Raw genomic sequence first — 25,274 nt, forward strand, 5'->3', positions numbered from 1 at the left:
TAGCGCATCCTGTCACGGTGGGGCGCCCGTCAGACTTGCTTTTGATTGCTGACTCAGCTCGACTTCATCCCAATCTCCAACGACCAAGCTACCATACATAGACTTCACCTTCAGGGTCTGGGGAGAACTAGCTTTATTTCTATGCTTTGCATATGGAGCATCTCAATAAGCTCTACATATAAGGTCCTGGTTTATCACGGGGTCCTTGTCCAACATAAATATGGATTTCCACAGACAGATCCAACCAACGCCATACGCCATGCTTCATTTTGGCCTCTCTTGACCAACTCGTGACAACAAATCAGTGCCCTGAACGCAGAGTGTCACAAGGTCAGGATCATTAAACTCTCCCCCACCTAGCCTAATACATAATCAAAAAGGAATGTCCCTCTTCGTCCTGGATGTTCAGCTTGGGAAGAATTCAAACTTTTTCAGATCCAAAGACATAAATAGTTGTGGCTTATCCCCATTAGATAGCGATCCGTCGTCGCTGTCGTCTGTGCCTGGAACAATCAAATCTTCACTCCCTCTCGGTTCAAATGACGCGAGCGGAGTTGGCCTGGATGTCGAATCGTCCGACTCGTATCCACGCTGAGCTTGTCCATCCTTGGTCATGTTCATTTTAGAGAAGTTCATCGACTTCGATCTACCCAGCGCACTCTGCTGTAATCGTTGCAGAGGGGTCATCCGTGCGCGGTTCCCCGGTTTGCTGACCTGAGAGTATGCTGCCCCGCCTCCATTCGCCACGCCCTCCCGGAGCGGTTTACGGAGCTCTTCATTCCGACCAGTATCCGGGTGCTTCGTGTGGTGGTTTTCTTCAACGTATGCAAACCTAGCTTCGAGGCCCAATGAAGCTGATTTGCGGTTGTTGTTGCTGTTGTTTCCCTGGGCCGATCTTACCAGTGGGCTCTGGCTGCATTCTGGTGACGGTGTGGGCAAGCTCTGGTGAGTGACAGTATGCTTCCTGAAGACGACCGAATATGGGTTCACCTTTTCATCGGGTTCCGGCGTCGACGTGGTATCCCGGTCGTCCCCCTGACTTGGTGTAAGTGATGCAACGATATCTATGCTATCAGGAAGTGAACACATAATATTCTCGACGCCGTCATCTGAAAAGACTCCAAATTCTGCTTTCCTCGCCTTCTTGAATTTTGCTCCTTTTAGAGCATCCTTCTCGGAGGTGATTGAGTTGCCCCTGAAAAAACGACTACGCTCTCCTACTGAGGTGCCGGGTTCGTTTTCAGCAGCATCAGAACATAGCCGCTGCCTCTTCGCTGGCAGAGGCCGAGCTAACGTTGCAGCACGCGACAGGAACGACTCCCTATTCACATCTGGTGCTTGTGGAGGTCGCTCAGATGCAGACACAGCTCGCGGGACGCTTGTTGGTGTGGAGGCTTGTCGGGCTGACCAAGAACGTCGGCTATTCTGCGCAAGCAGAGCTTGCTGACTTGGAGAAGGCGTAAGGCTGTTCGGATCTAACTCTCCTAGTGGAATACGCTTGGGCGTGAAAAAAGAGCTTATAGGCTTATTTTGTCCCTTCTCATCAACAAGACGAAGTGTCCGACGCCGCATGTTTGCCATTCTTGCTCTCTCCGGATATGATGGATTTATCTTTATCACTTCTTGAGTGATTGGATCCAGATCACCACAGGCGATCCCAATCGCGATATCGGGTTCGATGTCATTGCCAATAAAGGTCAATCCCTCGTGGGCGCTATTCGGCAGTGGATTAAGAGTGACCAGCTTTCTAGCTCTTGGGCAAAAGACTCGCTGGTGAAGAAACGTGAGTTCGGCTCGTTTGAACTCCTCTAAATAGTTCGGAGGCACACGACTCTGTCCTTCGAATTGCACGATTTTGACTACTTTCTCCACCGTCTTGTACCTTCTAAGTTTCCGATAGGCGGTTTTTAACCCGAGTTTCGGAATGTTAGGGAGATAGTCGCACCCGCTGAGGATGCACATCTGCCGAAAGTTTTCATCCGTCCAGCCTGTAAGGCTAACATCTCGACAGGCAGAAAAGTTACTCCTGTTGATCTCAATGCAATCGCCGTGCTTATCGAGCTTCGAGAGCAAGACCTTCGCACCGAATACAAGCATATCCGAATCCTCTGAAATGATCCCGTTGACTATGCCCTCCTTTTCGAGATAGACCAACTGTGCGTCTGCCTCGTACGGGGCAACGATATATTGCACGTTCAACTTTTTCAACTCTTCGATGAGCATCCGAGCCATGTATGGGGTTACATCAACAGCCTTTTGTAATTCTTGCTGGGCTTGGGAGGTACGGCCGGTTCGGTAGAGCTCGAGACCCAATCTTTTACTCTCTTCACGCCGGGCTGCTCTGGTCTCCTCTGTTGAATCTTTACTCGGCAATCTCCCACCATCAAAGACCAGGTATGGAGTGACACCATAATAAAGGAGCATGCGAACTCGGTGCATGGCGAAATCGACATACCTAAGGTTAAAAACGGGGGCCAGCAATTCATATCGTATTCCAACAAGGGATCGACAAGGTAAAACATACCCGATCGTTTGATGATTGAGAGCCAAGTCAAGAGCAAACGCAACACTCCCTCGATGGAGCCATCCGTAAGCATCGACTCCAAGGGTTTGGCCCTTGAATTTCTTGACATTGCATGGCTTCTGGATGGATTTCAGAAGCGAGTGGAGGCCTGTTACAACGTGTCAAATGAAAATACTAACAGTTCAAAGCTCTATACCCTACCTGCAATGCCCATGCTGGCGATATATTGTGAGCTCCTCCAATGTTTACCCTTCGAGTCAGCAGCACATGGGCCAGACTATACAGCGCGAGGCCTGCAAATATTATGTCATCTTCATATTTCGGAATCAATAAATAGAGGGTAAACAAACACGCTCTATAGAAGGGGGCAGGTAGAGAGGACTACAGGAGTGATCGCTACTCTCGAGGAAAGAGCAACTGCAATCTTCCAAGGAAACGCGCTCGGGGACGCGATGGCCAATGAGCGTCCTGACGTCACGTGGAGCTGCATGCGATGAAGTCACGTGTTGGATCCATGTCTTTTTATCACGTGATAATGCTTCGACGCCAATCCATCCGCTACAGGGCAAAAAAACAAGACCAATATTGATTTATGTCCCAACTTGTTTTGTTTCCATGACGCTGGCTTGAAATGAGATGCCCTAGAGTTATGAAGCGCCAACACCACACTGAAACCCCCCTTACGCCTACCCACTACTTTCTGGCGAGATAGACACTTCAATGCCTCGGGCTTAGAGCGCAGGTGATGGAACTAGAATTATGCATCTCACATCTCACTGTCTCTGTACTCTAGCTATCTCCAGAATATGGTTAAAACAAATCTGTGACTTTTAAAGTTAATGATTGTACTGAGTATTCTGTAACCTCCAAGGGTTTCTGCATCCAAGTTCCTGAATATGTTAGCAAAATTAACTCCCCCACTTGGACAGAGTCCAGAGCATGCTGCGACGCATCGTAGTCATGTTACACACAAGATCTTTAATTGTTGGTTAATATGTGTACTTATAGTTTGATGATCACAAGATAAACATTGCTGGCGGTTTTTTTTGATGCTTTGAAAGGGGCTTTGATACAACGCTAGCGGCGCAACCATGCTCCGTACTCCGTCCAGATTCTTATCTTATCTTCACACACCGCCTTTTTTTTTCTGCAGGCTCCAAAAAATTCTCTGCCTACGGAGTCCGGAGTACAGTATCAGGCTGATGAGCTATTGATAATTACTGTGGCTGAGAGAAGAGACAAGAATAGAGCGAACGGATATCAGAATATGGCAAGGAACCTACAAAAGGTGCAAAAGCAAATCTCCAAAAAAAGGGGAGCGCTTGACGCCTTGCATGCCCATAGCAGAGACTCGAAGCGTCTCCGCCGAGCGAGTGCGAGGGAGGGGAAGCTGGCGCGCGCCGCTGCGGAGCATGTGAAGGGAAGGCAAATATACCGTGAGCATTACCTTTCCGTGGCATTGTCATTGAATGTCCTGTCTGACGCGATCGTATTTCTGCTGCAGTGGACAGAGTGAATTTCTTCAAAGACTCCATCCAGGATATTGCAGCGCCGCTCTCAGATGAGGAGGTGGCCCAATTGGTTACAAGGTGAGACTCGCGCTAACTAATATAGTTACTGTCTGCATTGTCTTAGAACTCCTGCTAATTTTCTTATCGAATATATGTAGATATATAGCGCGATATGCACCTGAGCTCACAGAACTTCGTCAGGAGAAGAGGAAAGGCCGGCCGCCGAGTAAACGGGAAGAAACACTAACCCAAAGAGAAGAATTTGAAGCGAAGGAATACGCCACAGGGTTCTGGGTGCCAGATCTAGGCTCGGAAGATAATATCAGGAGGCTGAAGGGGTGGAATGGGGATTGGTCGTCGCTGAGCAACTTAGATTTTGTCCGGTTAAATCGAGACGGCAACAAACAACAATCGGCGTTCCCACCGAGGGGACTTTCATGATCAAGGTTGGCCCGATCGCCGATTAACTTCGCTACGATATTCCTTGTCACAAATTCTGGTCTTAAACGTGGAGATAATGCTGGTACAAAGTTTGGTTGCTGATAATAACAGGCCAGCTAGAATGGTTGGGCATTTACGGAGCATGCCTCCTCAAAATACTTGGTGTTAATGGTCACCTTGGACTTACCTGCTCGTTTGAGAGAAAGGTCGGCGCGATGCCACTCGGGAGTTAGAGACGGCTGTTGAATTTAGCGCTTAGTTTTTTGCAGCTGAATACTCGCCAATATCCTCGGGCACAAGCTACAGTTGCATCGGAGAGATTAACTAACATTTATTCGGGTCGAGCCCGACCCTGCAAGCCGGAAAAGCAAGGAAAACAAAGGCTAAGCTCCCTGAGCAAGCTTTTCATTTATGACCTTGTTTCAGCGTTCCGGGTGCCAGGGGGCAAGGGAGCTCTAGTACCCTAACCTTTTCCCGCAGTCGCTCCACTAGAAGAAGCAGCACAGCTCAAGAAACTTTTCAGGCTAACCGTTTAACTGTATGATTTAAAATAATAAAGCCACAGCAAGACTTCAGCTGATTATCTTATCTGTTAATTCGTCCCAAAGGATTGGCTAACCCGAGCACCTCCGTCATTAGCATGGAATAACCTGCCACGCCCATTGCACAGTGTAGGGTCGTATTTCCGTTGGCTTTGGCATAGCACCGTCAACCAACTCATCTGATGTCCCAAATGCGGGAAAATATCGCGAGAGAGAGGAATGTATTTTCAGACTCGAGTTCTCGGGGCGGAGGCTGGTCCCTAGATTCATTGTCATCATACGATTGGGATGTGTGTTCTCCGAGGCAATTTTTGGAAACCCGGCTAATAACCGTCCAGGTTGCATGTAATTCATCGCCTGTTCGGGAATCCCGAATTCTGATAGGCGCCTTGGGATGCAGGGTGCTGCATGGAGTCGTTTTTCACACAAGCAATTGGCCGCGGGAGCGCTCTCAGGGTACTTCATTTTATCCGTTTATCTACTCTTCCCCGAGGGCGGGTTTGTATAAGGAGTGTAGAAGACGACAAGGAGCAAGCATGTCAGAAAGATGGAAAAGTCTCTCTGCAGCGTACGGAGTACTTACTTCGTATAGTTGGTAAAGTACTAAAATCCAGCCACAGTCCAACGACTAAAGTGAGTTCACAAGAGATAACAAATTTGCCTCCTCATTACTTGGGCTCGAAGCCAGGGTGCGAACAAGCAGCTACCAAGACCGCGCGGACTCTAGTAGTTACATCACCCCCACCGCTTCTTGAAGCTTATCTAGGCCCATGTATCGCGGTCGAATCCGTAACTGTCGCCATCCCCGTCGCATCCCTAGTTTTCCGAGCCCAACCACAGCCTAACAATGAGTCCATTTTCTTTTCCAAGCGGGTTTTGCTGCTTGGAATAGAACTTTGCGGAGAAGGACGCTTGTCATTTACCATCTCGTGTTGAAGAGAGGTACACGAAGTACTCCGTAGTGCGCTCCCTTTTGGTCTTGTCTGTTGGGTCGTTCCACGACCCTGGTTGGCTTTACACAGGTTCCACGGTTCCGCGATTAGCCATGTTGATCGGCATGGAGAAGCCTGGGGATGGTGGCTTGCACCTCCTGATGTAGCATTTCCGGTTAACGCTTCGAGAATTTCGACAGGCTTGGGTCTTGGGGGGAGGTGGGGGGGGGGGGGGGGGGGCGTTTTAACGGACCTCGTGTTCATGGGGAGGTAGCACAATGACAGAGGGGCCCGCTTCCCCAGATATCTATACAGCTTGACCCCGGCTGCGACTGTAAACCTTGATAGATCCTTTGGAAGCGCATTTGACCATCCAGTTGACCATCATGACGTGGAAATCAAGGCTCTTTTCCCGGTCAGCAGCCAGTGGCCATGGTGATGGAGAGGTCATCACGACGCACTCCGATGAGGTGAAGGGAGAGGGGAAGCCTGAGTCTCAGGAGCGCGAGATCGCGGCGAAGGACCTGGAGAAGGTCGCAAAGTCTCATCAATGGGACCCGAACCTCCCCAGTGAGCAGATTGACGCTATAGAGGAAGCAAGGCGGACTGGGGACGTTGAGATTGTCACTCAAGTTGACAAGGCCTTTCTCGAGGACTCGCCATACCCGGAAGTTCGCGCCGCCGTAAGAAACACAGATGAAGGAGAGGTGGCCAACACCGTTCGCGCATGGATTTTGGGATTGGTTTTTGTCACGGTGGGAAGCGGGCTGAACATGTTCTTGAGCATGCGGTTCGTTTATTACATGCCCCATGATTGTTCAACGTCTGACGGATACTGATATCCCTCCCAGGAGCCCAGCAATTACTTTTCCTTCAATTGTCGTCCAATTGTATGTATATACATGCCAGCTCGAGTGTCCACGATCATTTTGACTGCTACTAACAACCATTTCTTAGACTGGTCTACCCCGTTGGATGTCTCTGGGCGAAGGTTGTTCCACGAAGGGTTTTCAATGTCTTCGGGCTTCGTTGGACATTTAACACTGGTCCATTTACAATCAAGGAGCATGCGGTGATAACCGTAAGTCGGCTATTTTTCCCAACTCCGAAGACCATGCTCAATGTTCTGATACATTTCTGCAGATCATGTCAAAGTAAGTTCTTGGATACTTGAATCAACCGGATCTCATCAACGGGGTGTGCTCATATAAATGGCTAGCGTCGCTATCGATTATGCATATAGCACCGATGCCCTTCTCGCTCTTCAAGGAAAACGTATGTCCCTATAAAATCAGACAGGTTTTCGTTCAATACGACTGACACGATATACAGCATTCTTTAATATCAACCTGGGATGGGGATTTGCCTTGCTTTTCACCTTGAGTAGCCAGATGATAGGGATGGCTCTCTCCGGGATCTTCCGTCGTTTCCTTATCTGGTCTGTTTAACCTATCTTCCATCTATGACTTGTGAGAAAATCCATTCACTGATAACTTTGCAGGCCAGCAGCAATGATCTGGCCTGCTGTGTTTTCAAACACATCCTTGTTCTACGCCCTTCACGATAAAACTCGCTCGGATCCATCTATGACCAATGGCTGGCGAATCTCACGGTATCGCTGGTTCTTGTACCTTATGATGGCCGCATTCGCATATTATTGGTACGGCCGTTCATTTTTGGATTGCCATGTCCAAAGCTAACGTGCCAAACAGGCTTCCCGGAGTTCTATGGCAAGGGCTTTCGGTATTTTGTTTTGTAACATGTTAGTTTCTCCCCATGCCCGGGATCGACGCCCCCGTCTAACATTGTTCTAGGGATCCGACCCAAGAGCCCCGTTATCAACCAACTGTTCGGTGGATTTACGGGATTATCATTGATCCCGCTGACATTTGACTGGACGTTAGTATTCCTCGATATTTCTTGCTACCATTAAATTAACATGTTAACTAGATACATATCGAGTTATTTACAGAATCCACTTTTGTCGCCTACGCACTCGCACCTTAACACTCTGATAGGGCTTGGGCTCTTTGTCATCATAACCACTGTTGGAATCTCTTATTCTGGGGCTATGTAGGTATCATTTGGTTTTGCTTGAAGTAGGGTCTCTCATTTATAATACAGGTACTCGGATTATCTTCCAATCAACACCTCTTCCACGTTCGACAATACCCAGAATTTCTATAATGTTTCAAGAATTCTTGGACCAAACTTTTCATTCGACATTGAGAAGTACAAATCGTACTCTCCGTTGTTTCTGGCGCCAACGTTTGCCCTAAATTACGGGTTATCATTCGCTGCCCTCACCGCCGTTCTTGTCCATATCGCACTCTACCATGGCAAGGAAATTATTTACCGTGCCAAAGCTGCAAGAAATCAAGAGCCCGATATCCATATGAAATTGATGTCGAAATACGAGGAATGCCCCGAATGGTGGTATGCAGTCCTGTTAGCAGTTTCCGTCGCCTTGGGTTTGGCTACTTCCGAGGCGTATTCTTCTCAGCTCCCGTGTAAGTACCGTTCAACTCTACGACTACTTAACTTGTCTAAACATTGAATTTAGGGTGGGCATTTTTTGTTGCTACAATCATGGGGCTCGTCTTTGTTGTAAGTGCGATCAATTAGCCCCCCTTCTGTCGGTGTCCATGCTCACTCCCGGCCAGGTCCCTACATGCATGCTTTTGGCCATTGCAAATATACCGCTTGGTATAGTAACATCCTACCCTGTGAAAGGAGTTGGAGTTAACCCTCATCCTAGCACTAAATGTCCTCTCTCCTTTCATCGGTGGGTTCATGTTACCAGGAAAAGCTATCGGCGTCATGGTGTTCAAGGTCTATGCCACTAACACACTTGGACGAGCGTAAGTCTTTTGCCAATATTTGGGGCAGGCGCTCAAGCTAATCCTGGCTTACAGGCAAACATATAGCCGAGATTTGAAGGTGAAGTTCCATCGAGATAACTCGGGCCCCTCATATTAAATTCGTTGTGCAGCGATACTGACCGAATTAGCTGGGTCATTATATGAAAGTCCCACCGAAGACAACATTTACGTGCCAGGTCGGAGCCACTATATGGGCTGTCTTTGTCCAGATAGCAGTTATGAACTGGACTCTTGGTAACATCGAGAATGTTTGCACGCCGTGAGTTGCACTGCCGCATCTATGTTCGCGCAAGATCGCGACGTACTAACATTTGAAATAGCGACCAACCAGCTCATTTTACCTGTCCCAACGGTAAAACATTTTTCTCATCGAGTATAGTATGGGGTAAGCGAACACCTAGCCACTGATATGGTGAATTGTTCTTTAACGGCTGATTTTCTAGGTGTTATCGGACCACAGCGGATGTTCGGCCCAGGTTCCATATACTCTTCCATTCAATGGTACTGGCTGATTGGAGCGGCCCTCCCTGTTGTATTTTATGTTCTCATTAGGCTCTTCCCTCGATCCCCAGCAAGATTCCTCAATGCTCCAGTGTATGTGACTCTAATCCCAGGACTCCCTATTCGGGGTTGGACCCAGCTAACGACGAAAACTAGGATGCTCGGCGCTATGAACTGGCTGCCACCGTAAGTCCTAACTCATTGATTTGGTCGAGAGGTCCCATGAAACAGGGTTAGAACTTTGATATCTAACTATGCGTACAGTGCTACTCCCCTGAGCTTCTCGTCTTGGGCTATTGTTGGCTTGATTTTCAACTACTGGATTCGCCGCAAGTGGTCCGGTTGGTGGCATCAGTACAATTATGTCACCGCCGCAGCACTCGACTCTGGCCTTGTGATTGCCACGATCGTAATATTTTTCGCAATTACATTCCCAGGAGTTAGCCTCCCGAACTGGTGGGGGAATAATATCCCGTATGAAACGATTGTAAGTTAATGTAGAGTCAACACATTGCGTGTTTCAATGGCTGCTGACGCAGGAGAAGGATTACACCTACGAAGCGGTGCGTAGGACAGTTTCGCCAGGTGAGACGTTCGGGCCAAGAGAGTGGTAAAGTGGTTCATTGGTGCTTCTTTCCCCCCTGCTCAGATGGCCAGCTATGCCTTTTTCTTTTAACGCGGATTTGCCTGTTTTGCGAACTTTTGATGGCACTATCTGCTTCTTATCCTCTTGATATAAGAATTAGCGAATGATGGAACCTCTATACTCGTATTAAATCACATTGCCATCTCGATGGCTATCCACACGATCAGGAGTTCGATCCCTTCGCAATGCTAACCAGTCCTTCGAGTAAGCGCAAAAGAGAATATTGACGAGAGAGAACCATGAAACCCCTTAAACTAGATTATTGCTTGCACTACCCATAAAATTTCCACGACGGCTTATACTCCGGTGTTAAGGGTAAATCCTGCATTATAGCCCTGAGAAGTTCAATCGGCATCTGGTTTTCCCTCAGAATCCAATCATGGAACTCCTTTTCTCCAATAATTCCAGAATCCACAATCTCACGTCTCAGTGACCGAAGCTGTAGGGCACCAAGCATATACCCGGCCTGATATAACGGGGAATAATCACCATTGAATGACCGACGGACCTCGCCCTCCGCTGTGGCGCGTTCGTGTCCGACCCGCGAGACGAGAAAGTCGATGCACTCCTGCGGTGTCATCTGGCCCATATGAAACTTGAGTGAGAAGATGATGCGGGCGCAGCGATGCATGCGCCAGAAGAGCATTCCGATGCGGTTCTCTGGGCTTTGTGGAAATCCTCTATCCCAAAAAGTCATTTCCCAGTACAAAGCACCACCCTCGATCCAGAATGGGGTGGTGAAGAGCTGGCGATAGGGACGGTAACGAGAGGCCATGTAGAGTTGTAAGTGGTGTCCAGGAATGAGCTCGTGGAAGACAGTGGCACGGGAGAAGTGGACGTTGTTTGAGCGGAGGCTCATGAGCTTGTCGCTGTGGTCCATTGAGGAGGTAGGGAAGGAGACCCGAATAGATTCGCCGCCCAGGAAAAAAGGGGCTACTTTCTGTGCGGAGGGAGACATCATGAACGTCCTCCACGTCTCAGCAGCCAGAGGAGGAACGGTCACCAGATCATTCTTGGTTACATATTCAATAGCTTCATCCGCAAGTTCGCGAACGAGTTGCGGTTGCTGCCCAGGAGAAACGTAAAGATTCTTGACGTATTCTAATGCCCTACGCCAATCTTCTCCAAAGCCCAATTCCCGTGAAGCATTTTTCATCTCTCGTTCACACCATATATATTCTTTCTCGCCGATTGTGATCAGCTCCTCTGGAGTATAGGGTATCACTTCGGCTTCTAGGTCAGCAAGCAAACCTTCATAGCCGATTGGTTGGCCGACGATGGGGTCTTCTTCATCCGGATCCAAGCCAACAATGTTTCGTCGAATGGCTGCTGCAAGGTCTTCCAATTTCACAATCACTTGAGAATGCGGCTGTGATGTCCACCAAGTCAGTAGAGGCTCGTATCCTTCGTAAAAGCTGAACCATTCTGCGAGAGAATGATGAAGTTGCTCCACGGCACTGGCGGCACGGAAGGCGCTAAATTTGTCTATTTCAATGTCACCTTTCTCGAGCCTTGTCATGAGAGATGTTATCGCTTTAGAGATGTCCTCGAGTCGCTGCGCTGCGACCTGGCCATCCACCGGGGCCACCTTTTGCCTGTCCTCGCATAATTGAATAATGGACGGAGCAAATGGCCGTAGTAGGGGGTCCATCTTTTTAGTCCGAGTTTCATCCAATTCAAGTCGTCGGAGGCTCCGTCTCAGAAAGTTCCTCAGAAGTAGGAAATCTATCTTATCCTCCTGGTTGTAGGATTGAAATGGCAAAGCCTCCAGTTCTCCCAACTCTTCATGATAGTATTTTTTCAATTTGGCCACCGTGGTCGGTGAAATGTCGATTGAGTAGAACCTTTTCAAGCACTCGATATCTTCGGTCACCCTTACAATGCGATGTTGGATGCTTTCGCCATGGTCAATTGGCTGTTGAACGACAGGTCGACAGATGCTCACAGGATGCTGGACAATTCGTTTGACCATGATTCCTAACCGACGAGACGTAAATGGCGTTGAATGATCCGACCTTTCTCGGATGGCTCAATATATCTCGCTTGCCCGTTATGTCTACCACAGCAGGAGTTGTTGGCTAAGAAAGAAAATTGAGCAAATACGTATTTATGTACCCTCCGTCCATAGATTACTGCTCCGAATGGAGTATTTCAGAAGCGATCGGTAAAGCCGCCGGCTGTGGCATTGCCGATACGAAGGAGGAGACATTTTCCGCGGGTATCCGACAATCTGGTCGATGCTGATCTGCTCTCGCCCCAAGTTCGTTATGGATTGGACGTGCGTCCCCTCAAACTCAACGGAAGGGGCCGGAAAGGAGTGCACCACATGACGCAGGGTCCAGGAGCAAGGAGCTTTGTTTTCGGCATATTCGATATGTCTTTCACAACGTCAAGGACGCGGAGAGCATAGACTTTGGCGTGGGTCTAGCCAAGGGCAGGGGCAGCGCCACGGAGCAGTAAGTTGATTTTCGGTTGCACCCGTGGAAGATGTCTAGCTAGTACTAGCTAGGTACGGCGTACGGAGTAGAGAGGTGTAAAAGGTACACTCCGTAAGTTATCAGAGGGTCTGGATTCTCCTGTTCCGACTTAGCTGGTCAGTGCAAGACGCTCGCCCGTCTGTTCTCACTTCATGCTGTCCTCACCTTCTCCCCAGCCTTCATCTATCTCATGATTCCCAAGCAATTACCCGCCTGGCTGGCAGGAAACACTCCTAATGCTGTCAAGTATACATCATGCTCTACCCTAAACCCGCGGGATGAAAGACTTTGCCTTTGAGCCGAGTGAGGAGCAACCAAAACTTTCAACCTGAAGTCAGCACACTCAGAAGTTGAATGTGATTTGATATGTCATCAAAAAGAGACAGGGGCCTCCGTCCAGAACTTCCGGTCTATCCAGCAGAGTACACATTCAGCTTGCTCAGCTTCACCATAAGGCTGATGCTACTGGGCTCCAACGTAGAGGTGCAAGCTTAAAAGCCCAGGCGTCGCACGCAGGGCCCATGCGACCGGGCAGGGCAGATAGAAGGAAGCAACCAACGCCGTACGCCTACACCAGAACGCCAACACACTGGGGGAGTTGGGGAATGGCAAGCAAGCCGGTTTGTACAACTGCTTGTTGGTACACGGTCCTCCCGATGATGGCGTTTTTTGCAGCTAATGCCCTCTCTCATCAGCTCACCTGTTGATATGATGGGGCTGATTTTTCTCTTTTTCTCATTGCTTGAATTTACAACATTTCTTATTTACTATATACGCGTGCAGCTGGACAGCTCGATGCAGTTGGAGTTGTATCGCTTCTCTTTATGGGCCGATAGGAAGCATGGCTACATTTTACATTGCCGACATATGCTATTTGGAACTCAACTTTCCTCCTGTTGAAACGCCTTTCCGTGGTCCCTCTATGCAAAATTACACGATATCAAGGACACAACACAATTCGCAAAAGGAGACAAATGGCATCAAAGGAACCGCCGATATTTAACTCCTCCACCTGAGGCGGAGACCCATCTTTTGACACACGCCCCAACGTTGATGGCTGTTTTTCTTGTCCACCTAGCGCAGTAACCTGGGCTTCAACATCGTCTGCAGAGTCATCGAGCAAGTTATCTGCCTCTTGACCTGCTGTAATTTGCTCGACAGTTCCCTCGGTGAAGCCCGATTCCGAGTCTATTGCTTCGTCGTTGTCTGCTTCCTGATTTCCTTCCCCACTTTTGCTCTGCTCTTCTATTTCTACGTCTTCCTTTTCTTGCTCTTCGACTTCTTCCACTTTTTCAACCTCTTCAACCTTTTTACCTTCACCTTCTTCGACTTCTTCGACTTCTTCAATTTCTTCAGCTTCTTCAACTTTTTCAACCTCTTCAACCTCTTCACCTTCGACTTCTTCAACTTCTTCGACTTCTTCCACCTCTTCGACTTCTTCAACTTCTTCGACTTCTTCACCTTCTTCGGTCCTTTCACCTTCAACTTCTTCCACTTCTTCAACTTCTTCCACTTCATCAACTTCTTCGACTTCTTCGCCTTCTTCACCTTCTTCAACTTCTTCGACTTCTTCAACTTCTTCGACTTCTTCAACTTCTTCCACCTCTTCGCCTTCTTCACCTTCTTCGACTTCTTCCACTTCTTCGGTCCTTTCACCTTCAACTTCTTCCACTTCTTCGACTTCTTCGACTTCTTCAACTTCTTCGACTTCTTCAACTTCTTCACCTTCTTCACCTTCTTCGACTTCTTCGACTTCTTCAACTTCTTCGGTCCTTTCACCTTCAACTTCTTCCACTTCTTCAACTTCTTCCACTTCTTCTACTGCTCCTACCTGCCCGGCTCCTTCCGGAATCTCATCTTGAGGAGACTGCCGGTGATTGTGGCGAGTATCATTGAGGCTACTGTGATTATTCGCGGATTCCGTTATGTCATCTTCGTCAAGCTCGGGGTACGAGAAATCATCGGAGTCCACCCATTCAGCTCGACTGATTAAGCAAGGGGCTCACGGTCAGCCGTAAAACATCAGAGATGCAAAAAAGGGGAAAGCTTGGTAAGCTGGTTAGGGCAAGGAGAACGTAAATATGCACATACCAACATGGACAACTAGCTTCCCTGGGTGTGGACCACAAACTCGATGATGAACCTCCTAGGCATGTCTGCCTCCATAAATTTATACAGTCTGCGTGAAAATTTGAACCGCATCGAGCCATGCACCATGCTATAGAGGAACGGTTTGAGGTGCCGTGACAACTCGGTACTGCCAACCTATCGATAAGGCGCTCATGACAGATCATGCATTCTTGATCGGATGTTACACGTTTCCTGGTTGCACGTGTTGCTGATGTTGAATGACTGGCTTCAATCGCTGGCTGTGCCGGTTCATTAGGAGCAATTGAATGGCTCTCTATCAAGGAACGCTGTGAACTCCTCTGAAAGGTGTGGACCAGCTGTGGAGAAGGAGTTGCGCGGGGATAAGGGGTTGCAGGAGGACTAACGAAAACAGACCCGGACGTAGGGGTTGGATTATAGGTTGAAGCAAGAATTGCAGGGGAAGCAGGAGTTGCACTGGGACTAGGAATTGTACGGCGAGGAGAGGTTGCGCGGGGAGCAGGAGTTGCACTGGGAGTAGGAATTGTACGGCGAGGAGAGGTTGCGCGGGGAGCAGGAGTTGCACTGGGAGTAGGAATTGTACGGCGACGCGAGGTTGTGCGGGGAGCAGGAGTTGCAGGAGGACTTATGAGAGCAGACCTGTACGTAAAGACTGCGCTATTGGTTGAAGGAGGAGTTGCACGGCGAGCAGGAGTTTCAGGAGGACTGATGAGAGCAGACCTGTACGTAAAGACTGCGCTATTGGTTGAAGAAGGAGAGTATCTCGATCTGGTTGTTCTGAATCGATCGGAATCATTCTCCGTAGAAAGCCGATGACGTTGCCTTGATGAAGATATAGATCTCGGCGTATAGTTCCGCATTTCTGCTGCAAGCCTATTGCATTGGCTTCGCAGGTAATCAGCAACATCGCGCTCCCACCGGTTTACCACGGAATAGGCTTGATTCTGATGATCTTTTCGGCAGAGCATGACGGGTGCCAGTTCTCTCAAGATTTCAGAGACACTTTGTGCATTGTGAAGAAGAGCTGTACCTTCGGCAAGCAGATCCGCGGCATAAGCCCGGTTATGTCGGGCAATCCGATTGAGACAACGGCGGCCTCTACTTACAGCATACCCCACACACGTAGAATGCACATCAACACCGATAACATCTCCAAGGTTTTCCCCTAATGTGACCGGGGCTAAGGGCCATGTGTACTCGGAGCGGTAAGAAGAGCGATACCCCCGTCGGGAGACGGCCATTGTGGACGATCAAAGGAGTCAAAAGCTGTGACAGAAGATAATAGCTCTTTGAGAGGTGGCTAATGCATTGCCCTAGGTGAGCGAGAGCATGAGCAGCGAGACCAATATGATATACGGAGTACGGAGTATATATGTCTTGATCAACGGGGTGGGGGAACTCTCTTTTTTGCTAGATCTACACACCCGAGATGCCAAGAAACGCAGTCTTAAAGTCTAAGCCACTGTCCGAGTCGACAGGGAAAATTGTTTTGCAAACCCGGAATACTAGCTGGACGAGAGGCCAGAATTTATTCCGCTCTGTACGGAGTACTCCGTAAATTGCGGCACAGGCACCGAATTGATCAGCCACACACCATCTTCTGGTTCATGACGAAATACTACACGTGTAATCTCCTCATTGGCTTATATATATATATATAGCTGCGTCGAATGGTGTAAAAATTTTCCTTTTCAAAAGGTCTTCAAGCGCAGTGCATCTCACCCAAGCGTGGATAGGCCACCAGCCCTAACCCTAGCCGCCCTCGATTTCCCACCAGTGGGCACAGAACCGACACTGAGGATTATCACAAAATTTAATTTGATATATTACACCGTACACTGTACTCAATAGTCTACAAGGGAGATTCTTAGCATGAGACTCGATCTTGTTGACCAAAGTAATAATATAATTGGTCCCCCCGAACAGATCCAGCAGCCCGGCGTTTATGTACATAGAGAATTTGTTCTTGTGGGCGATGGACGCGGGGCGAGCCGCAACCTTGTGTCACTCTAGCCTGATTTGGCTAGGCAGGAACAATATGTATGTATGTACAGTCTTGGCAATGCAGGTTGATTCATTCCATCAGCCATTATTTGTGCCACCCCCGCATGCGCCCCCTTTTCCGTCAAGCACAGCCTCGGGGCAACGGATCGGAAGAAGGCTCAACTGAGGGAAAACGGTCGGTGGAGGGAAGTTAGTACATACGGAGTACTCCGTACTCCGTACGTCACATGCGAACTGGGCCGGTGACTGGCATGCATGTAACTCTGGCTTACCAATGGTTGATGGGGTCATTGCAAGGCGTCCCTCAAGATTCGAACACTCTAGGGGGTGCCTTCGACAGGAGACGTCTGAGGTCTTTTCTTTGTTTGATTACTGTATTTGCTGTAGCTCTTGGTCAACTTTGTCCCACTTTGAAATGTGCTGTATTATTATATGGTCGGAGCCGTTGAGTTCCAGTGCTTGATTGAGCCCCATCAGAATTGAGTGGAGTGGCCCTTGCACCACCGGGAGAGTTTTCCTAAATCTCTAAAACGCTCTAAAGTAGTTTCCATGAGTGGCAACCCCTTTTACGCTTTTTACGGACCTTTGCATTGTATCCAATTGGACTACGAAGTACGGAGTAGTTTTGACTCATTCAACGTCCGTCCATACCGGAAGCGAGTACTGTAATTTTGTGAACCCCAGAAGTTGGACCACGGCTATCTTTGTTGGATTCGCCAGTATCTTCGCTCTCTCTGTTGCTTTCCTTGTAGCCTTCCTCTTCTGCTTCATGATCCGGATTCGCAAGGCATTTTCCTGTCTCGTTTTCCGGAACACATTGAATCTCGGTAGATTTTTTAGATGGGGCAAGATTCAGAGTTGGAGGTGTCTTGGTATCTTTAGTTTTACTCCTGGCAATGGCCCTTGGTAACCAGATTTCGATTCGCCTTCCCCTCCAAGGTATCCTCTTGGCCACCGGCGTAGTTTCTGATGTAGGAGGCTTAGGAGGCCTGACATCACATGCAGTTTGTGAATTCGCATTTAGAGTATCAGAAACAGGCGTCTCATGGTCTTGTGCGGGCTTTCCTGAAGCTCTTCCACGGACATGCGATACTCCCAACAGTTTTCGCCGAAGAGGAGAAAAGGGGGAAAAGCGGATCTGGCTAATGCAAGCTGAAATCTGGGGCTTAAAACACCGTGATGCCCAAAACAGCAAGTTTTTCACTATCTGACATGTTGCTATTACTCCCCAGGTGAGGTTCAGCGAACTGGTCCAGATGCGCACCATTTTCTGCAGAAGTTTGTAACCCTGTCAGCCTTGCACTTAAAATGGTCGATGCTAAGAGGAAGGAAAAGCAGTGAAAAGAGTTATTACATAGCAAATTGGACCAAACCCCTTAGAGCACGAATAAGCCAGCCAAACACCCAGTTCCGGACCGTGACAGGTGAACATAACCACTGGGGGAGAGGAATCGATGGTGAATGTACCAGAGCTTGTGTATAGACCTTCAAGCAGCTTAAGGGCAGCTGAGGCCGTATTTGCCGCTTGGTAGTAGCAAAAGTCAATTGGCTGTTGCTCCTCTTCCACAGGACTCAACTCCACTGCCGCCCAGGGAAAACACACTAGATGATTCTGATTGAGGGGAAATCTTTTATCCTTTGTCCATTTACTGACGCCGCTCTGCGGGGACGAAGTAAGGCCAGCGGAGCATAGGGTCCCCAGGCTCTCGATCGTAAAATTAGTGACTTGTTCAAGGTCACGAAATCCTTTGGGAAGGCCATCCAGGTCGCAAGGCCTAAGAATTGGAATCCCATATGTGAGATCGGGCTTAGGACCTATCGGCTGCGTAGCAGAACGATCGACATTTGGATACTTTTTGGCTTCATCCCAGTGAACATTGCTTGCTCTAAAGGATGATGTTAGACTTTATATGGAGAAAAGAGGAAAAATGCGTTGGCTCGCATACAAATACCACTGATCAAAGAGATAACTATTTGATCATACCCCTCCCGATGTGTTAGAAATGATGAGACGCGTTTATCCTTCGAAGTGCTACTTGACTTACTCGTATCTCGTGAGAGGTGAGAAGGTGTCCTCAAAACTTTTAAACACATAAGAATGCAGGAAATGCTGCCATTGTTCTCGTGTAGCGTTCTTGAAGCAAAGGTCTCGCGATCTCTCCGCCACAGCCCGAAACTCCTCAATTTCTCTCTCAATAACGTTCTTCGCTACGCCCAAAGCTGGTGTTTGGAATTCAAAATCTTCAAGGTAGGCTGACTCCGGAGGGACCAAGCTACTCCCTAGGGGCAAGGATGTGATCTCATGTTGTGCGCACTCTGCGGCGAAGGTTTCCCTATGTCTGTCGGGTATGAGGAAATCAAAGGACAGGAGGGCTTCCATCAACGATTCAACACGTCCCGGCAGTCGTGATGGGCACTCGTCGCTCCGGTGAATTTGCCCGTAAGCACTGAGATCTCCCGCTGTCCACACAAAGCAAGATATCCTACCCTCTTTGAGAGTATTGTGATCTAACCTGGGCTTATCAAGCGACATGGTGGAATGAAGAGTACGTGTTGTCGGTTTATGATGTGCTTTGGGTATAAAGATTAAGGAACAGCTGGGAATCCCCCTTCTCTGATATCGATGTCCGGCTGTCATTATTGGGCCGGGCTCGAAGCGTGTATTTATTATGACCATAGCAGCTATATTTGACCTGCGAATGCTATCCTCATTTGTCAAGCTTGCCGCCGGCGACCCTTGGCATCCGCAACCCTGCATTGCGTCTGGCCATACGGAATAGAGGGTGGATGTCTCGGATAGATCGTTCGCAAGAACAAATCAATTCAGTTTCAGCAGCTGAATTGAATGGTCCTCTCCAAAATGGGATCTTGGGTCGGGTAAACCTGATTTGACCTGACCCACAGACCAACAGGCTCTGTAACAGGGCTCGACCCTGATCTTATAGGTTAGCTCGCCTGGTAGTTAAGCATGCATGAAAGCTCAGGGGAGCCACGAAAACCAATGGATTCCGGTGTTCAAACGGACTCGCTCGCTCTCAACTGAACCCACGGAAGCTTGCGGGCCAGATAAAACTCTGCTTTGCAGAAGTAAAAGACTATTGTTTGCTTCGCAATGTCTATTGTATAAAAGATGATGATGATATCTATCTTTGTAAATTATTTGCTTGTCGAATGTGCCAGAGTCTTTTTAGTTAATCAAAGAAAGAGAGCAATAATTCTCGAGAGATTATTTGTGCTGTAGTAAACAACACAGAGATGCAGGTCTTTATCTGACTTCTTCGGGAATAACATTGGAGTAGCTGCGGAAGAGATACTCATCCTTATTCAACCCTTTTCCAATAATTTGTTGAGTACTTTGGTAAATTAGGAAATCCAACCCGTGATATTAACTAGTTATACGGAATCTCGTGGTCGTCGTTAGTCAGCTTCGCTATTTTAGACGGCGCTTGTTCCTGGAGTTGCCAAGCCATATAGAGAGTGAACGGTCTACCATTACTCAGTACTTGCACAGTTTAGTGGAATTACTCTGTAAACAGATACCGAGTAGTTCTTAAGACTTTACTTTTGGCTTTGGCGAAGAGGAGCAAATTTATAGAAGTTTGTAGGAATGGTTGCAACATTCAATTGCACTTTTCATCAAGAGAGTCCCCACATTCTCCATCATCTTCAGTCTTATCAGGAGTATATTCTGGATCTTGACACTGGACATGCTGAAGATATTCTGTAAGTAGGGCAGGAGAACTCTCAGATTCAGTGATAAAGAGATCAATTTTTGAATGTTTGTTGGAGACATACACATTCAACTCTGTGTGTGTGTATGTGTGTGTGTGTGTGTGTGTTTTTGTGTTTTTCCTTTGGTGATGCCCATGACCATTACAACCTCTCCAGCGCCATAGACGAAAGCGGGGAAGTTCCATGGACAAGCCGAGTTCCGAAGCGCAATGTCAAACTGCTCTGTGGGAGAGAGGTGCGTCGCAAGTTTCTTTTGAGGGAGATGGACGAGCAAGTTCGGGCGTCAATTTTTGTGGATGGAAAACCAAAACGCAAACCAAAGCAGTGGCCTTAGAAATTGTTCAACTAATTATCCACCACTTATCGTTGGACGACAGCTTACCACATGCGCATGCGGTCGTTCCATGTCAGTCCCGCTTCTTGATGAGCAACAACAGATCGTAGGCGATGTTATACCTATTTGCAATCTCTGAGGAGTCCATCTTGTTGTGCTCTCAATATTTATCTGTCTGCGTTCTGACTGGCTCTTCATGCTCTTAGCCGTTGTCAATACGGGTGAAGTCTCTGCATCCCCACCCACGACAGTTCCCTTTTTCCATCTCGACGATTGCCATGCTCGCCGGGTGATCCAGGCGCTTCGCCGCATCCTCGCGACGGAGGTTGCGGAGGAGTCGTTTAGCATGCTGATAGATGGCCGACTGACCATGAAAGCCTTGAGGGCATGCAGACGCATCCGCCTGGGTGAAGACTATGACGAGATAGCAAAGTATACTGGGCCTAGCCAGGACACCATATCCATGTTTCGCTCTCTGCGAGAACAGTTCGATCTGTCACACGTACTAATAAAGGCATCTGTATGTTATGTGTTCCCATAAACCGACACAGTCGCCCTGATTCCATGATCCATTTAATGAAATACATGCCTAACCGTCTCCTAGTCCGCCGAGAGGTTCCAGCGCTCTGCTGTGCAGGCATCGTCTGCGGATTTTCAGCGTGGTCTGCTCGACCTGGTTGTTTCGATGGTCCATGACCTTGCCGTCAGCATTTTTGAAGAACTTCACCGGTCCAAGTACCAGAACACACCTCATCAAGGCCCCGAACGCGCTCTGCTCCCGGACTTCCGACATCCAAAATACCTCCAGTCTTATTTGTATCCACACGGGCCGATTGAGCTTGTCGGCTACTGGATGGAAACAAGGTTGTTTGGGGGAGTGGTCGTTTTTGAACATGGGAATCCCCTGGGTGAGGTCAGCATAAATCCCCAACCCTTGTCAGTATTTCTGTGTATCCTGTATACTTGTTCAAAAGTACCTTATATTAACCGAACACAGCCTGGAGCTCCCTGGATCCATTTCCCTTATGAGGGAATCATGCGGATGTCTGACAAGCAACTTGATGCTTTCACCCAACTTGCTTTTACAATATCCCCTGTGTCTGACGCTGCAGCAGTGAGCAATCTCCTACCATTCAAAGCCGAACCGGATGCACAATATGTTGATTCATTTGATGCCTACAAATTCGGCTTGTTTAGAAACTGCTTTGAGCGCAATCCACCCCCAAACATCAGTCGATTTAGTTGCACTGCCATGGGGAGGAATGTCACATACCCAGACTGGGTGCGTGAGTATCTCAAGAAGTCATGATTCCTGATGATGGTGGTTCAAGTCTTCTTCATAATTGCAGTCCCTTCCATTTCTATTACATCCCTTTTTTATTTGTATCGCTGTCGCTGGCCAACTGCACACTTGCTCTTTTTTCCCAAAGGCCCTTTGTGTTTGACAGCACATGTATCATATACTCAGGCCTGGAGCCTCCTGGTATGGTGTAGTCTTGGTTTTCAATTTGCTTGCTGAGCTATGTTTGCTGATTTCCAATCCATCTCTCAGTCACTGGTATACTCTTTGACATCAACACATAACGCGAAGGGGATGGAAGGAAGCAGGCAGGGAGACCAAGGAGGTCCTGAATGTAGATTAATCTTTGTTTAGTTAACTATGTGATTTCAAGCCTCTATTTATCAATGTTGTCCTCCAATTAGGTTCCCCCTTACATGAGGCAAATTGGCACATCATCGAGGCGTTCTCCATGTGTTATTATTCTATTGCCCTTACACACCTTCTCTTTGTTCTCTTTCCGCACAGTGGAGTGAATGGGATCTTCAAAGCACCAGTGATGTAGAAGTAGACAAGGATTCATTACTCCAAGTAGTGCGCTTTTTGCATTCCAGTTCTTATGGCCAAACATCCCGTGATATCATGATACTATCAGTCATGGTCCCTCCTGGCGGGGAAACCCACCGAGGGGGTTGCATGTAGGTGTGCAGAAATGCGAACCAACGCTACCTGTCAAACATCGAGTGCACCAAGCCGTCCAGGATCGCTCCTGAACTCAGAGCAACTTCGATCAAGTGGAAGGCGAGCTATCTCGGAATGTATCCGGAGGAAGTAAACGTTGTAACAAGGTTTCCGTAGGTGAACCTGCGGAAGACAGGTTTTAGGGAGGAGTTATTCTTTTTGCCAGGCCTTTTGGTCAACACATAATTATTGAGGCTGCCTCCATTATCATCTTGCCAGTCACCATTATGTAGGAAGCACTTCGAAATCCATTCTCCAGCCCAACCTCGGCTGTCATGGCCTGCCCTATCTTATATCACCATTGGACGAGACAGCTAGGAAAAGAACAGCTCAGATAAACTATAATTTGCACCTGCAATCCTCTTCATCGGACATTGGAGTATTCCTAGGTGTGCCCCTGAAAAGTGACAGGTCGGGCTTCATGGCTCAGGGTACTCAATCTGCTAGTAATCTAGAGAGTCTCTTGAGCGGTGAAGAGTGTCTAGCAGAAAAGAGAGCAAATATAAAGGCCAAAATCATCAAAATTATGGCTTTCAGCAGGAAGTTGGCAGTGTAGGTGGTTGTGCTAGAGGATGAAATGTTGCCTCGGGGGAATATTTAGACTTATGGCTTCAAGTGAAGAAATGCGACTGCCTTGGGGGATAATTGAAATATATGGCTGTGCGTGAAGAAAGGTGGCTATCCCTGGGCGACAAGTTGCCTTAGGGAATAAGGAATTCGTAGCTCAAACGAGGCTTGCCGCAGTCCAAAAAGCGCCCTGAGGATATTCATGCCCCAAGACTAGGAACTCCCTGAGGAAAGGCTGCCTTTGGTGCTGAAATCATGGCCTGCCTCAGTCCATTCAGAATTCTGCGGCAAAAAATGCCTCGGGGACCGAATTGCCTTGAGAGGAAAAGCCCTAACCTGGAATCAAGTGGCTTGCCTCAGTCACCCAGGTCCTAGGCGCCATGAGGCACAATTAGTTTGTTTCTCAAGGCTGTCTTGAACGATTGGCTGAGGGCACTCCATTCTTGCAGCAGGAAAGGCATCTCGTCAGGCGTCAACTCTGATGGCACAAGCCAGGCCTCCCGGTTGATTGAAATAGACCGATATTGTAAAGTGGCCGCCTGTGTTTGGTGGTTCGATCAATGCCTGGGCAGTCGTACCTGGACGGATCCTCGGTCTGTTTATTTTCCGAGTCCGTGCCAAGAGATTATAGCAAGCTAATTACGAATAAAGTTTTACAAAAAAGTTTCCCCGGCTCCGAAGAAATGTTGGCCCTGGAATCCGCAAAACTTCGTTCATCGACGCTGAGCAGCCACTTGAAATCTTCCCATCCACACCCTGCATCACGCCCCCCCTTCTCTCGGTATTTTTTACTCTCGTCCCTCTTTTGTTTTAGTCTTAAAAGTTCAGATCACTTGCGCCTTATTACAATGGATCACTCCCGCGATCCCTGTCCCTGGTAATGGTTTTTCTGCTGTTATACATTTATCGCGATATGTTTGATCTACTAACTCGGCTTTCTCTTAAGGGTTGCCTTATCGGATTTCGGAGGAGCATTCTGTATGGGTGTATGTACACCAGTTTTGACTACCTGCCAATACCCCTAGTATCGACTGCTCATCATCGCTGACTTTTTCCACTCGACAGGCTATCGGCGGCGCCGTCTGGCATGGCGTCAAAGGTTTCAGAAACAGCCCCTACGGCGAGCGACGAATAGGAGCAATCACAGCTATCAAGGCGCGAGCGCCTGTTCTAGGAGGCAACTTTGGTGTCTGGGGAGGTCTATTCTCGACATTTGATTGCGCCGTGAAAGGAATTCGGAAGAAGGAAGATCCTTATAATGCCAGTATGTTTCCGCGGGCCTCACTAGTAGTAATCACATACGACATCTACTGACTCTCACTCCTTTTTTTCCTAGTCATTGCCGGTTTCTTCACTGGCGGTGCTTTGGCAATCAGAGGCGGGTACAAGGCTGCTCGGAACTCGGCTATTATGTGCGGCGTTTTCCTCGCAGTCATCGAAGGTGTGGGTATTGGATTCCAGCGGATGATGGCCGATAATACAAGATTAGATGTGAGACAAGATCCTGCTTCTTCCCCGCTTTCAAGCCTACTAAACCCAAGCTAACTGTCATTGCAGCTTCCTCCACCTCCAACAGACAAGGCCGTTGCCTAACTTTCCCCCATTTAATCCACCAGTTACCGCGTTATAATCCTTCTCGCAATGCTGTATAGCCCTGTATCATATCAACTCTTTTTTTATTTGCTTTACCTCCGGCGTCTTGGGCTACGGGTCATGAATCCAAAAAGGGCATGGCAAGGTGTTTTTGTTTATAATCCCTTACTCCAGGACTTTCGAAATATATATTTTCGCATATTTGTGTCCCTTTTCCAGCCACCCTAGACTGAAACCCGCCGTGAATCTCCAAACCACCAAGTCAAAGTGAAATTGGAGACCTTGGAGGCGCGCTTGGCCTAGCCGTGGAGGGAATTGGTATACTAACATTGGCTAAAGGCGCACTGAGCACAATCCTGGCAGAATGAAAGCTGATGCTGAAACCTGGGAGATAAAGTTTGGCGTGTGGAGGAACTTTTACCATGACTTAGGTAGTTATAGAGGGAGCTATACATATCG

General features: G+C 48.2%; 8 protein-coding genes across 8 annotated transcripts; 5 read left to right on the forward strand and 3 right to left on the reverse strand.

Annotated features, from left to right (window-relative positions):
- Window positions 1-405: 405 nt before the first annotated feature.
- Window positions 406-2,798, reverse strand: CIMG_05525 (exonuclease; the record flags this gene model as incomplete). The annotated part of the gene is made up of 3 exons (XM_001246083.2): window positions 2,726-2,798; window positions 2,525-2,672; window positions 406-2,455 (listed from the first exon to the last, which is right to left on the reverse strand). Exons 1-3 carry the CDS (start codon window positions 2,736-2,738, stop codon window positions 406-408), a joined length of 2,211 nt encoding a protein of 736 aa, XP_001246084.2. The 5' UTR covers window positions 2,739-2,798.
- A 905-nt stretch (window positions 2,799-3,703) lies between these two features.
- Window positions 3,704-4,916, forward strand: CIMG_05526 (translation machinery-associated protein 16). The gene is made up of 3 exons (XM_001246084.2): window positions 3,704-3,960; window positions 4,029-4,113; window positions 4,194-4,916. The coding sequence occupies exons 1-3, from the start codon at window positions 3,792-3,794 to the stop codon at window positions 4,474-4,476; spliced, it is 537 nt and encodes a 178-aa protein (XP_001246085.1). The 5' UTR covers window positions 3,704-3,791; the 3' UTR covers window positions 4,477-4,916.
- A 1,420-nt stretch (window positions 4,917-6,336) lies between these two features.
- CIMG_05527 (OPT family small oligopeptide transporter) lies at window positions 6,337-10,147 on the forward strand (the record flags this gene model as incomplete). Its single annotated transcript, XM_001246085.2, has 21 exons — window positions 6,337-6,740; window positions 6,802-6,840; window positions 6,908-7,031; window positions 7,094-7,104; window positions 7,170-7,225; window positions 7,283-7,388; window positions 7,452-7,610; window positions 7,663-7,712; window positions 7,765-7,849; window positions 7,901-8,023; window positions 8,075-8,460; window positions 8,514-8,557; window positions 8,614-8,656; window positions 8,709-8,811; window positions 8,866-8,890; window positions 8,961-9,091; window positions 9,153-9,217; window positions 9,276-9,426; window positions 9,490-9,519; window positions 9,598-9,820; window positions 9,879-10,147. 21 exons carry the CDS (start codon window positions 6,337-6,339, stop codon window positions 9,945-9,947), a joined length of 2,427 nt encoding a protein of 808 aa, XP_001246086.2. The 3' UTR covers window positions 9,948-10,147.
- On the reverse strand, window positions 10,104-12,181 carry CIMG_05528 (X-Pro dipeptidyl-peptidase). The gene has a single exon (XM_001246086.2). The coding sequence runs from the start codon at window positions 11,949-11,951 to the stop codon at window positions 10,251-10,253; it is 1,701 nt and encodes a 566-aa protein (XP_001246087.1). The 5' UTR covers window positions 11,952-12,181; the 3' UTR covers window positions 10,104-10,250.
- A 5,022-nt stretch (window positions 12,182-17,203) lies between these two features.
- CIMG_05530 (uncharacterized protein) lies at window positions 17,204-19,102 on the reverse strand (the record flags this gene model as incomplete). The annotated part of the gene is made up of 3 exons (XM_001246088.2): window positions 17,204-17,857; window positions 17,924-18,455; window positions 18,615-19,102. The coding sequence occupies 3 exons, from the start codon at window positions 19,100-19,102 to the stop codon at window positions 17,204-17,206; spliced, it is 1,674 nt and encodes a 557-aa protein (XP_001246089.2).
- Window positions 19,103-20,782: 1,680 nt separating this feature from the next.
- CIMG_13471 (uncharacterized protein) lies at window positions 20,783-21,944 on the forward strand (the record flags this gene model as incomplete). The annotated part of the gene is made up of 2 exons (XM_001246089.2): window positions 20,783-21,155; window positions 21,240-21,944. The coding sequence occupies exons 1-2, from the start codon at window positions 20,832-20,834 to the stop codon at window positions 21,942-21,944; spliced, it is 1,029 nt and encodes a 342-aa protein (XP_001246090.2). The 5' UTR covers window positions 20,783-20,831.
- A 627-nt stretch (window positions 21,945-22,571) lies between these two features.
- Window positions 22,572-23,211, forward strand: CIMG_13472 (uncharacterized protein; the record flags this gene model as incomplete). Its single annotated transcript, XM_004446185.1, has 4 exons — window positions 22,572-22,612; window positions 22,676-22,768; window positions 22,822-22,884; window positions 23,067-23,211. 4 exons carry the CDS (start codon window positions 22,572-22,574, stop codon window positions 23,209-23,211), a joined length of 342 nt encoding a protein of 113 aa, XP_004446242.1.
- Window positions 23,212-23,957: 746 nt separating this feature from the next.
- Window positions 23,958-25,204, forward strand: CIMG_05532 (mitochondrial import inner membrane translocase subunit tim-17). Its single transcript, XM_001246090.2, has 5 exons — window positions 23,958-24,099; window positions 24,169-24,208; window positions 24,288-24,486; window positions 24,559-24,713; window positions 24,780-25,204. Exons 1-5 carry the CDS (start codon window positions 24,071-24,073, stop codon window positions 24,813-24,815), a joined length of 459 nt encoding a protein of 152 aa, XP_001246091.1. The 5' UTR covers window positions 23,958-24,070; the 3' UTR covers window positions 24,816-25,204.
- Window positions 25,205-25,274: the final 70 nt, after the last annotated feature.

This window comes from Coccidioides immitis (genome assembly GCF_000149335.2).
Source record: "Coccidioides immitis RS genomic scaffold supercont3.4, whole genome shotgun sequence".
NCBI classification, from domain to species: Eukaryota; Fungi; Ascomycota; class Eurotiomycetes; order Onygenales; family Onygenaceae; genus Coccidioides; species Coccidioides immitis.

What these genes read in the sequence shown, in the direction of transcription:
- CIMG_05528 (XM_001246086.2), bottom strand. Translation starts at nt 11,951, where the DNA reads ATGGTCAAACGAATTGTCCAGCATCCTGTGAGCATCTGTCGACCTGTC.
- CIMG_05532 (XM_001246090.2), top strand. Translation starts at nt 24,071, where the DNA reads ATGGATCACTCCCGCGATCCCTGTCCCTG. An exon ending in GAGGAGCATTCTGTATGGGT is followed by an intron (nt 24,209 to 24,287) that starts GTATGTACACCA and finishes TCCACTCGACAG; the next exon opens with GCTATCGGCGGCGCCGTCTG. An exon ending in GGAAGATCCTTATAATGCCA is followed by an intron (nt 24,487 to 24,558) that starts GTATGTTTCCGC and finishes TTTTTTTCCTAG; the next exon opens with TCATTGCCGGTTTCTTCACT.
- CIMG_05526 (XM_001246084.2), top strand. Translation starts at nt 3,792, where the DNA reads ATGGCAAGGAACCTACAAAAGGTGCAAAAGCAAATCTCCAAAAAAAGG. An exon ending in GAAGGGAAGGCAAATATACC is followed by an intron (nt 3,961 to 4,028) that starts GTGAGCATTACC and finishes TTTCTGCTGCAG; the next exon opens with TGGACAGAGTGAATTTCTTC. An exon ending in GTGGCCCAATTGGTTACAAG is followed by an intron (nt 4,114 to 4,193) that starts GTGAGACTCGCG and finishes GAATATATGTAG; the next exon opens with ATATATAGCGCGATATGCAC.